Genomic DNA, 13110 nt, shown 5'->3' on the forward strand with positions numbered 1-13110 from the left:
TGGATGTCTGAATGGCAGACAGCAGAGAAAAAAGGGAGAGAACGGAGGAGTGAGGTGTGCATCAAACTTTGGGAAGGGGGACTTGATGCACTTTGGGTTGGATACGTCCCTCTCCACTGGTCACTAGGTGGCGCTGTTCACCCAGGACAGCGTAGCGGCTATTAGGACACAGTGTCTAAGGAGAGGACCAGGTGGGAGGAACGTCTGCTGGACGTCTCTGCAAGTCAGGTGCTCCTAACTCGGGATGCGTGAACTTTGAAACAAAGCTTAGCATTGTTACATCAATTTAGCAGTTTCAGAGACCAGCTTAATTTGTTTTCGTCTTCATCTTAATAAAAATGCACACCATGGAATTTAACATTTTACTAAACTGTAAAGTTAATTCCTGTCTGCAGATAAAACTTGCACACCAAACCACAGTGATTCAAATACTGGATTCAATGCTTAAAGTCTCGAACATCTAATAAAATGTTTTATTTTTATTCATTTAATCCTGCTACCTATAAATTCTTTTTGCAGTTGAAATAATGAAGATGTAAAGTAACTGGAATTTTAAAGTCAGTTTCCAGTCATTTCCAGTGCAAAAACGAGCTCAATTCTCCTTTCTGTTTGATATTAAGAAAATCCTTTAAGTGCCAAAAATCAATTTGGACCAAAGCCAACTCAGACACACCAGGAGGAAGCTGCAGAATATTATTAGGTTGAACACTAAATTCGCTGGAATTCCTAACTCTCATTTCAAAATTCCGGAACTATTATCCTAACTCGCAGAGTTCACTCCCTAAAAGTTGCCTGAAATGGGGTTATATTCGTGGGTCAGATCTGCATGGACAGACCTTTGTGGCTGGCTTTGGCACTTCCCTTGCACCTGTGCCTTTAAAAGTTCGATCTAACGCATGGCAGGGCTGGTCTGCTCAGTGTGTAATGCATTTGCTTGCTTGTCTTCAGGATACCACCAAGACTCTGGTCAAGGAACTAAACCAACAGCCAATATAATGCCATCCACAGGCAAATGATATTTGTTGCTAGTGGTGGGAGGTCCTAAGACGAGCAAGAATTTAGTCGTGTTTCTCTGGGATCTCTAGCAAGAAATACTTGCAGGTACAGTCCTTTCTTGGTGAAATTAAGCAATGGAAAGCTTACAGGTTGTGGTGAGGGTAGACAATCCCACCAGGGACAACCAACACAGTGCTCTACACTCCCTGAATTCCTTGCAAATAGATCTGATTCTTTAGCAGCGACAATGCATCAACAGCATTATTTTCAAAAAATGTCTATAACCACTGAGGCTATTAAACTTACCGGTTTCCCAAACTCCAATTCCGAAAAGAATTTATACCAAGGTTCATTCTTTAAATCTATCTCTTCTGGGCTTATATCCCGACTCTATAGGGGTTGGTGATAGGGAAATGAAAGAGAGAGAAGGATAACATTATGCAAAGATTACATAGGAACAGGCCAGTAGAGATGCAGTGGATTCCCGCTATACACAGCAACTGCATTCAACAGCAGCAATCATCCACTTTTACTGACATTGGCAAAATCATGGAGCTAAAACAGGCAGGAAAGGATGTGTTTATAGAGATGGGGACATTGGGCTAGGGAGCAGGGAGCGAATCCCTCTCAGTCCTAAGGCAGAAGACAGATGGACTGTTGATGGAGAACTCCGCACCACGCTGCTGCCCTGCACGACAAATACGAATATGGCTCTGACAGTAGTCCCATTCTGTGGGGGGAAAGAAAGCCCTTATTTCCCCCTCATAAAGAACTATTAGTTACAAGCAGATAACCTGGTAAGCACATCAAACATTTAGCCATTTATGCCAGGTGAGTAGAGCAAACAATTTTTACAGCCTAGTACAGATTTAGTGCTTATTTGCAAGGCTGCCTTCAGGTTTTCAAAATAAATGCAAATACTGACACTTTTATAAAAGCCAATTTGTTAATACTGCATCTTTAATGGCACATGAGTAGGTGAGAAACCATGTCCCATACACAGTAAAGTGAAAGATGATATAAGTAAAAACAGAGGACACAAGTGAAAAAACATTTTAAACAAGCACCTGTGGGGGATGAATACAGACAGGATATACTTTATGTTCTAACAAATAAATGTTAAAGGACTGGGAGAAACTAAAGGGAGGGAGAAGCTGAGCAAGACAGATAACAGAACAACAGAGGTGGGGACTTCTGGGTTATGTTACAAAAATAGGTTAGATTTCTCACTTATAGGACTCTATGAGGTAGTTCACACAGACTGATCATTGATTCCATGGGATTTCATATTTAATCAAATATTTATAAAGCTCCAGTACCTTTCTCTGTGGAATAACATGTGCTTCTGGAAATAATTAGTTAAAAATGAATGCCTGGAAAGTAATCACATTTCCCCTTCAAAAACAGGAGACATGTTCAACGCAGACAAAACTGTTAGAGGTCCATGGCTGAATTAAACTCATACGTGTTTCAAAAAACCTTGATAGTCACTGGAGAGATGGCGATGTTCTGGAAATAATGTAAAATGTACATGTTCCACTGAGATTAAAGGCAATGCATAAGAAGCTTCACTCCCTTGGGACTCCAACCCCTGCAGAAGGGGCTGCTCGTCCCGTGGCCACGCCCTCACTGTGACCACGCCCTCACCGTGACCACTTCCCAAGCAGCTCCTTCCGGTCCGTTTTTTCTTCATGTGTCCTTAATGGGCCTTTTGCAGCTGGTAGAAATGGCTGTAAACTTTTTCAGTGACCTTCACCAATTGCTTCTTCTAAATCCTTATAAGAATCTTTACCATTATTTCTATTTTTGTTTTAAATTGAGGAAAATATGGCAGAGAACCTTCTTGAACTGAAATTCACTGAATATAAGTTAGTTGAACTCAGAAGGATCAATGTCCAGATTAAAAGCTCCCCCAATTGTCTTTAGGGACTTGGGGCTTAAACCTTGAGGCAGAAGTCATGACCCTTGTGTAATTATGTAAAATAGTGGATTTTGCATTTATTCAGTGAAATGAGGCCCAACACCTTCAAGGATACAACTAGTTGAGGAAAAGCTGGGACATTGGGACATCTTGGATCCTAATATGATGGGATTTCATGAAACCTGTTTCATGTTTCTTATTTTTAAAGACTATTTATAAGCTGATTTCTGTGAATAGTTTAGGCTTTTTAAGAGAAATCATTAAAATGTACCAACTCCTTCAGGAAACTGCCTGAATGCTTCGGTACGCAGACCTGAAAGGATGAACCCACTTTATCACCAAAGGTTGTCTGCAGAGCATTTCACTGCTGAGGTTAATACTGTGCGGGGAACTGAATCGGCAGGGATGTCGAGCAACTTGGGCCCAGAGCAGCTGGCCTGAGGCCTTCGAGCTCCCCGGAGGGAACGTTAAAGAGGTAACACCACACAGTGCTAAAATCTGTACTTGATTCTGCCATTTACATCTCAGCTGTTGCTCCAGCTGTGGATTGGACTGACAGCAAAGCCCTTCCGGATGCACTCCAGGATCTGGGGACTGGCAGGCAGGGCAGGTTCCACAGCACCGGGCTAAGTTCTCTGCTGCCGGGGGCTCTTCCTTTCCCAGCTTGGCACAATCCTTCCGAAGGGGAGGGGCCGTGCCAGGACAATGCCTGATGCTCCTCAAGGACAGTTTTACTTCAGTGGGAGCCGGAGACTAGCTTCAGATTTTAATTAAATAATAATTTAGCGTTCACTGGCACCTCACTTTAGCACACCCGTGGTTCTTTAACCCGCACTGTTGCACTTGATCCTCTTACTTACAACCTCAGGGAGGTCAGTGGGCCAGATACTACTTCTGGTTCCCAGATGAAAACACTGAGGATCAGAAAGGTTGAAGGACTTGCCCCAAGACAGAGGGCAGACTCAAAATCTGAACTCAGGTCCTCCGCGTCCTGGTCCAGTGCTCTTCACACCACGTTCCGCTTCCCGTGCTGCTGTGACAAGGGTGTAGGGCCACTGGGTTTGCAGGTGATACCAGCTAAAACAGGGCCAAGGGACAGACTTGAAACGCCAGGAAGGAACTCAAAGTAACCGTGAACTGGGAAGAAACCAGGCTGGATAAGTCCCCTTACTTTACTCTTCAAATACACATTGTGTGATTACTACCTCAGTGTCTGCCCTTCCCACTGCCGCCCCATGGGAGCAGGGACCCCTCCATTTAACCCAGGGCCTGGCATGTAAAAGTTAATCTATCTACATTTGTTGAATTGAGCTGACATTCTGTAAGGGAACTTAGAGGAGAGTAAAAGGAACAAAGCCTGAAAAAGGCTATTTCTGACAATGATCTCCAATTCCAAGACCAGAGAGAAGAAAATGGATTCGCGCTACGGTAAGGCAGGCCAAGTTGTTATAAAGAACTTTGTATGATTTTGCCAAGGAGCTGAATAGGTCACCCAGGCCGTGAGTCTCCTGTTGGGGTGTTTGAAGATAGCAAGGTGTTTTCTCTCTTTGGGATGGTTGGCGTTCGCACTAGATGAGCTCTGGGGCAGGCCTTACTGTTCAACCCTTCTGCCCACAGGTGTGCCAATGAGGTCGCAATTTACACTGCCAAGCTTACACAGACATGAGTACCTCAAACTGGAAATAAAGGCATTATTTTCCCCCCAAATAATTGCATATTACTGAAAGTAAATTTAGATTCTACATCTGTCGCTAGTTAGTGTACTTATCCATAGTTAACTCATGTGTATGTATGTGTGTGTGTGTGTCCTCATGGTCTGGCAAACCAGACACTGGATGTCAAAGGTAAGACTCAGACCCTGAAACTCACATTCCAACTTTTCTGTTCAAAGTTAACAGGAAAAAATCAAACACAAAGGACTAATCCAACTATTATGAAGACTAGTTGGAAAAGACGGAGATGTGACTGAAAGATCTCTCTAAAATGAAAAACGTCTCTTTTGAAGAAGAGGGCTAAGTAGCGTGGAGGCACTTTGATGCAATGTGCCCTGTCCCGTGCGTTTGCCCGATGGTGCTTTGCCACCAGGTGTCTGGTCACGACAGCTCTCCAAAGACAGCTCCTATCGGGCACTACGTGTTACTCCTCTGGGTTTGTAAAAACAATATAAATGATCCCAAGGAATGATATAGAAGATATTTGAGATCAAGGGGAAAAATAAAACTATGTGGGGTTTTTTTTGCCCTAGTTCTGAATAGTGGTCAAATTAATATGAATCAAGGAAAGGAGAGGAAAATAAAGAAGAAATTAAGAAGTCAGGGATACACCCAAAGCATGACTTTCCAGGAACATCTATGTGGAAGGTTATGTTTTGTGTTTATTGTTTTCTAACAAGAAGAGCACCTCCAGTGAAGGGTGGAGTCAGGCAAAATTCTCCACTCCTCTCTGAACGTTTTGCTTAAAATAACTGTGGTGCACAGAAAATGCTGAAGAATGACAACTCTAAAGCATTTCTGCAAACTGCCATATCCTAATTAAAATGACTCATCCCTTTGTGCTTTTAAAGATGTCACATTTTTATTTTAGTAAAAGTCAAATCAATTACTCTTTAAAATCATGGAGAGCAGGAGAGGCAGAGGGAAAATAATTTGCGCCCGTATTTCAGAGGCTTACTTATTCTGCACTCAGGGTGGTAACAGCATTTTAATAAAATCCAGTCCTCAGTAAGATCACTCCATCCTGCTGGTGCAGCCGGAGGGCTGCAAGGTTATGGAGCTTCGGAGAATCCCTTGCACTGTGATCAGAATCCTGAATCAGCTTTTCTCATATGAAGGGCAAATAAAAGGAAGTGTGATTGGCAGGCAGGAAACTAACGAGCTTATAAAAATTCTCCCCCATGTACAGAAGAGGCTGCTTGTCCAGGGTGGCCTGCTCTGCCCTGCAGGCCATTCCCCCAACTTGTAATTGCCTGGAGATGTGAACTTGTGCAGGGAACCACAGGCCAGATCAAACATGAAATTCTCTCTCAACACTGATTGCACTTGTCAGGAAAAAAAAGACTTACAACATGTTTTTAAACAGCCAGGCACTTCCCCCCCTAAATCATAACATATTAATTACTTAGCTTTTAATGATGTACTAGTAGTAACTTCTACTAAATGTATGCATGTTCAAATAAGAGTCACTTTAAAAAACCCAAATTTAGTCCAGTTAGTAATAAGCCTGCTAAATTAATGGTTAGACGTTTAAAAAAAGACAGTGGCAAAATCAACCTTTACGTTAGTAGAAAATTTGGAATTATTAAAGCCATGCACACAAAGCGCCGGAAAGCCACAGCAAGAACGTTCTTTCATGGAGGACTTATTTTATGAACACCTGCAAAAGTGGAAAGGGTAAAAATACTTCATTTATTCATTGTCTTCTAAACAAAGCAAGTCTATCTCGAGGGAGAAAGAATGCAATCCAAGTGCAAGATGCATCCGGATTAAAGAACAGGGGCAGGGGAGACAAGAGAACTTCAATATGCACATTACCATCTTTTCGTTGGTCAGAACGGAGGACTTGCCCGGCTGATACTCGTAAATGCTTTTGGGCTCTGCACGGTATTTTCTTGTGTCCACTTTCTTATCTGGGGGCTCCCAGTCGTTTCTGTAGAGAGAAAATCCTATTAGAGCTATTTTCATGAAAACTGGCATCCCACGTGTTCTGACTTTGGCTGACTGAAGTCTAACCAAGGAATTTTTATATCCGAAGCATGAAATCGGACTCGGTGCAAAGCATTTAGTTGTGCTGGTTCCCTTCTCAGTACAACAGTCGAATCTCTGTGTTTGCTTCACAAAAGGTTTGAGGTGTCCTGACCTCAAAACCAGGTCCTAGAAAGCAGAGAGAAGGGAAGGAAGCAGCAGCAGCAGCAGCAGCAGCAGCAAAGCTTTCTCTAAAAGAATTCTTTACCTTGCTCTGCTCTCCTGAGCCTATCATTCCCCACACGTGCCTGTACCTCCCACTCCTACCAGTGCGGGGAGAGAGAGTGTATGTGGCAGAGCCAGTGGGTGGTGGTTGCAATCCCTGCGACAGTACTTGCTACCTGGTGACCCAGGCTGAGTGCTTTACCTCTTGCTACCTTAGTTTCCTCATCTGAAAAAGGACTCCATTTGCAAGGATTAAACAAGACAGTGCATGTAAATTACCAGGTCCACAGAAACCACTCAATAAATGTTATTTGCTCTTATAGTCCTGTTCTTCCCTCTTCCGTGCTCCACTCCCTATAATCACCAAAATCACAGCTTTCGGCACAGATTCTTAACCTCATCCAGTGATGGGTTATGAGGATACATGAATCCTTGGAAACTGCAAAATTTTTATGCATGTACATTATTGCATTTGCACTGTGATTATATTTAGTTGTCCCTGCAAGGCTATAAACCTCTGAAAGGCAAGGACAATGATTTATATGTGCTTTTATCCCCACACAGCTTCTGGTTCCATCAGCACACAGAATGCACCCAGCTGGACGGATGCACTTGAAAAGGATCTATAAGTATACCCAGCCTTCCTTTCAAATTAATTAGCCAGCTCCTCAGGCAGATGCTATTTACACATGTGTGAGACTTTCAAAACAGCTATTCATTTGTCTGTGAAGATGGAAGAGGCATGAAGGTGTGAAACTGAGTAAGTCTTTTAGGGAAAAGGAATTCAATTTGGGTAGAGCCTTTGTGTGCGTGTTGAGAAGTGGCGGAGGGGGCATGGGACACCAGGCCAGATGGAGTGAGGCGGCTGCTCCAGAGGGCCTGAGAGCCCAGTGAAGGGACATCGGGTCATTCCAGGCAGGTGTCAGAGATGACCATCATCATCGTTACAACCGCTCCAAGTCTCATATCTGAATAAGGTGTGTCACAGAAATAAATTGATATTAAAAATCGTGGCTTCATAATAAAATTATAGTCTCTGCTATGGGCTCCATTAGTAAACGCAAAGAGTATAAAAACACATGACATACCCTACAGCTAAAATTTCTCTTGTGTAAAGGTAAACAAGTGATCATAGTTACAGTCAACGTTAATGAAGCCCATATTATGAGCCAGGCACTACAGAAAATGTTACATCATTATCTTGTTTTGTCCTTGCAACATCCCTAACAAATGTAAACTGCATTCCCACTTTACAGATAAGAACACTGAAACTCAGAAAGAATAAGTCACTGACTGCTAATACATAACAGAGTAGAGGTTCAAAGTCAGGTCTGCTTGACTCCGGGCTCCAAGGCCACCCTCCCAGCAAACAGACAGACAGGACGTGGCTGGTAGACTGTGTGTGAGTGCCTGAAGTCACAGAGCTGACTGCGGAGCGGGGGCACTCACCTTTCTGGGCTTGACTTGAGTGAGGAAGAGCGGGCTGGGAGGGGAAGTGTGGCTGACCTCTTAACTACCTTCTCACCATCGATGTAGTTCATCTCACTTTTCGAGCGAGGCACAGAAAGGGGAGATTTGGCTGGAGAAGAAAAGTGGGTACAAAAGACTTAAAACTGATGAAAACTGAAAACAAGAAGATGTCTTCCCTTATCCAACACCCCCCACTGCCTCCTCCACACCCAGGATATTCTAAATCACTTACTGTCTTCAGAAAAGGAGTAGCGAGGAGAGTACAGATCTGAATCATCATCTATTGAACAAAACAAAACGCAATCAGGAGAAATCTGGCTACGGTAGAGGAATGAGTGACTTGTCCCCCACTCCCACTGTCCTGGCCACACCTGAGGGCCCACCGAGAGGGAGGAAGCAAAGCTGGAAGCTACACCAGAGTAAACCACACTCGAGAGGAGTCAGTTTGTGGAGCCCACCCACCCATACAGAACCTGCAGTCTGGAAGGTACATTCACATCGCCTGGGAGGTGACTACAGCCTAACTCCAAGAAAAGCATGGGGACAAGTAGCCAAAGGTCCTCCTCTGGAGAATTTCCACAAGCATCGCTGGAACATGGGGCCCCCGGCCTGGCTACCCTGGAATCAGGAGCCAAGACAGATCCCTGATGCTCACCCCAAGTCTCTGGTCTATCCTGTTGAGGTCCACAGAATCCCCGAGGCCTGCTACTGGGTGGGATAGGGTGGGGGAAGGTGTGCGTTCTAGCTCCCCACCTCGGCTGTGACCTGTTTTATACCTATTGTATAGGTTCCCTATACAATATCATTGATGAAACAGGTTCTGCAGCTGAGAAAACAGTTTGAGAAAACCCTCACAATCATGTTTTGATTCCACCCCAACCAGGTTTCTTGAGTGGCTCTTTCCTTAGGACACACGCAGCCATGGCAGGTGCAGTTACGTGGTTTGCGCCGCAAATGTCCTGCTCGGGGTAAGTGCCTACGCTGTGACACTGAGACAAATGAAACCCACAGGGACACTCCGGACGATCCCTCCAGAGTGTCAGGGCGAAACAGTCGGCCTTTCCCATTTTCGAACACCTTCCCAGCCCAAATTCAGAATTCATGCATGTGGAATGAAGACCCAACACCTTCCCTTAAAAATCTGTAGTGACTTTAACAAAACACATGAACTAACCTAAAAAGACAAGCCAAAGGATCCAATACATGTTAGTGACTAAGTGTTAATTAAGTCCTTGTGTCTATAGAAATCATTTTTAGTTTCATAGCAGTAAAGGTCAGAATATTTTGTGAAATGCAGACAAAGCTAACACTGCTATTATTTTTGAGTATTGATCAAAGATGGCCTCTCTATCACCCCGCCTTACTCCCTTCTTTTCTCTACATTTAATCTGCCCCAGGTCTCCCCCAGCCTGAACAAAGAAAAGTCTTCAGGTTCCAAGTTATTTTTCCCTCCCTCCCCGCCCCCTCTCTTTGCTTTAAGGGGTGGGGGTAATTGACATCAAAGCTGACCAGGGCGTAAGGTTCTTCTACCCAACACAGCCAAGACTTCCTCTGCCATAAATTGAGTATGTAAGCTTATTTAACATCTGAAAATAGGGCAGGAGAGATAAAATGGAACCCGGAAGTATATATTTTTACAGTACTATCGGAAGAATTTTGTATTGTCTGTTTTGTTTTAAACAGAACTTCTGATTATTGTACTGATAAAATGCTGCAATGTCAAAGACAATTAAAAATCAACTTTGATCACAGGAATTTGATTGGAAAAGTACTGGCCATCAAATAAAAAATTAGGTTAATTGGAAACCAATGTATGTTGTGCTTAAAATCCAGCCTAGTGCTTTAGCTGACAACCCCGCATCTGCCAGAGCCTTGGAGAGACGCAGTTCGTCGGCAGAGGGGAAGGGGGGTAGTTTCTAACCGGCGCCTGTTGTTGTGGTACAAAGCAAATGGTGAAGGAGAAGGCATTTAAATAGTCAAAAAAAATTTTTTTAAACCTGGGCTCTTTACAAAAATTTTCCTGCTACCGTTGTCTAATGTGGATTTCTAGAAGATTTGTTAAAAGAAAATGAGAAATATGTCTTATAAGATGAAAAGAAGTAGCTTCGAGTGTTAAACGATTTATGTGTTTTGAAACCCAGAAGTAGGAAAGCTAAGACAACAGAGAAAATGACTAAGTGTTCTTTTTTTGAAAAATCCTCACCCGAGGATATGTTTTTATTGATTTTAGAGAGAAAGAAAGGGGGGGGGAAAGGGAGGAGGAACATCGATAGGTTGCCTCCTATACATGCTCCAGCTGGGAATTGAACCTACGACCTACTGGTGTGCAGGATGATGCTCCAAACAACCGAGCCACCCAGCTAGGGCTGACCGAATGTTCTTGAAGTTCTTTCTTACTTGACCTAATTAGAAAAGGACACCTCACCGATCAACACTAACACAGGGCAGGGGTATCTTGGAGGGAACAAGGTTTGCATTTCTCACCCAGTGTCCACAGCATCTGAATCTGACATGTGGATTTCACATCATCGAACTGTGAAGATGGCAAATTGAACTTGTATAGATTCATCTGACACCCAGGGATACATAATTTATTCTTTGAATTTATGTTTGTCTTGCAAACCTCAGGGAAGAAAACTTTACCTGTACTTTTGAATAAAAATACTAGCAGCCCCCATTATTAAGTGCCTAATGGTAGCTGGTAATTTACTAATATCATCTCACTTAATCTTTGCCAAAACTGTAGGAATAAATATTTTACAGACAAGGAAATGAAGGTCCAGGGAGGTTAAGGAAATTTGCCCGTGGCTCATAGTAAACAAGCAAATAGGAATGGAACCAAGGTCTTCCTGACTCCTCTTCCCTACGCCACCTCGAAGCCCCACGACAGCGATGGGTGCTTCATTCTATGGGTCGTCTGACCCTAGCTGCCCAATTCTAGTGGCTGTTCAATGATAATTTATGCTGTGCAAGAGGCAAGGGCTGGGGAGTGCTGTTCTTAAACTCCAGTCATGCACTGCAGTGTTGGCCCGGCTGCCTACAACTCTTGAGGCCTTTGTTCTGCTTTTCTGCCACCCCCTCCTTGGTGATGCTTAAGCAAGTTTTCTGTTACCCCATCACACTTCTAGTTTTCCTCCTGCTGGTCTCCAGGGACAATGGGTAAAATCGAGTCACTCTTGCTACATCTTCCATGTGCTGCTTGCTCCTTGCTCTTCACTCCTGGCAGGCTAGGTCTGTGCTGGGGTAGATGGGTATGAAGGTGGAAATACCAGTGAATGGGAAAACTGGGGGTAAGAATACCCGCCTGAATTTCTACACACTAGAGTTAGCCAAATGGAGTGTGTGTGTGTGTGTGTGTGTGTGTGTAAGACAGAGAAGATTTAACCATAGTGAAGACACACTCAATAAAACACTTCTCAAGCTGTCCACGAACACAGACATTGCCAGTGTCTGAAATCCTGCCTTTACTCTTTTCCCAGGACTTTTTAAAAACAGTGCCAGAGTGGGCTCTGCTGAGCCGGGATCTTGTGATTCTCGCTCATGGTGGAGCCAATGCTGACTGTGCCCCTCCAAGCAGCAAATGTCAAATGTTGGCAGCAACACTCAGAACTTCCTGTGCCAGTGCCTTCCAGGAAGCTCTGACTCTACGCAGGACTTACTCAGGGCGAACAGCTCGCTTCAGGAGCCTGCTGGGCTCCAGTGTCCACACACCAATGACTACAGTCTGGGCTTTGGCAATGTGTCCTGGGAGGCGCGTTTGGGAACAGTTACTCTCTCAAAACTGCCAGGAGGCACACAATTGCCTTTTCAACCACAGTGACTTGAAAAATTAAGTTCTAATAAAAGGCTTCTTCCTTTTTTTTTTTTTCTTTCAGAATTAACGACAATCTTAAAGACACTAGAAAAGGTGCTGGTTGAAAATGATTGTTCTATAAAAATATCCAATTGTATTGTTCTATTAAAAGTATGGGATGATGGGCAAAGAGAAGTATTTGCATAATAGCTCATCTATTATCAATTAAGTTTTGACTTTATACATTTTCTAGGCCTTGAGGATTCAAATTATTTTTCAATATCAATGGCTTGTTTTTAACACAATCTTTTTCCACTGCTCAAATTAATTCCTTCTACTTTATCCCACACACTCAGGAAGAGAAAGGATAAATGGGTCAAGATAAGGATACACGCCACAAACAAAAATATTCAAAGAAAAAGGCATATGCAGAGGTGGGTGACAAAGTCTGGACAGGACAGAAGAGGAAGAATTTGCAAAAGAGGAAACAGGGCCAGGTGGTCAGGAATAGTTCAGGAAGCTTGGAGGTGAGATTCCTAAAGCTGCCTACGTTCTGGTTAAAGGCAATCAAATTTTAAGGGATGAAAACAGGATCACTAGAGGCTGTGGAGTAGCCATGGAAGACAAATTTGGAAAAGAGCAGATTTGAAGGAGAAGAGAAGAGGTGGAGCAGGAAAGGAGCAAAGGGAGTAAAAGCTGGAAAGGGACTCACTGACCTCATTGCATGTGCCACTCCTGGCCCGTGAAGGTGGGGAGGGAGTGACCACCCAGGCCTCGACTAGCTGCAGCTCTGGCAAAGACGTGCACACTTGCTAGGCAGAGACCTTCTGGGCAGCTCCAGTCAGGAGAGCAAAGGTGACCGCTGTGAGCAGCTCGGCCCCTCCTCTGGGCAGTACTAGCTGGAGTTTGGGGCAGGAGGCACAGATCCTGGCCAGGCATCTTCACAATAGAGCGATTTGCTTGGACTCAAGCAAAATAAGGCTATTCTTAGAAATCCTGTAAGGCCAGTAGGGGATTCTTTTAAC

At 43.8% G+C, this 13110-nt stretch overlaps 1 protein-coding gene across 49 annotated transcripts in view; it reads right to left on the minus strand.

The window, feature by feature from the left end:
* Positions 1-13110, minus strand: part of SORBS1 (sorbin and SH3 domain containing 1) — a 224942-nt gene that overhangs the window by 57318 nt on the left and 154514 nt on the right. For 37 of the 49 annotated variants that reach the window (XM_053662484.1, XM_053662536.1, XM_053662483.1 and 34 more), the window contains 4 exons: positions 8525-8572; positions 8272-8401; positions 6448-6562; positions 1303-1386 (listed from right to left, as the gene is read on the minus strand). In XM_053662484.1, the coding sequence (XP_053518459.1) occupies positions 1303-1386; positions 6448-6562; positions 8272-8401; positions 8525-8572 (377 nt within the window). The remainder of the gene's footprint in view (positions 1-1302; positions 1387-6447; positions 6563-8271; positions 8402-8524; positions 8573-13110) is intronic. The other 12 variants (XM_053662492.1, XM_053662499.1, XM_053662502.1 and 9 more) reach the window with 1 other exon arrangement.

The sequence above is a fragment of the Artibeus jamaicensis genome, unplaced genomic scaffold (genome assembly GCF_021234435.1).
Source record: "Artibeus jamaicensis isolate MK-2021 breed Jamaican fruit bat unplaced genomic scaffold, CSHL_Jam_final contig_252, whole genome shotgun sequence".
NCBI lineage: Eukaryota > Metazoa > Chordata > Mammalia > Chiroptera > Phyllostomidae > Artibeus > Artibeus jamaicensis.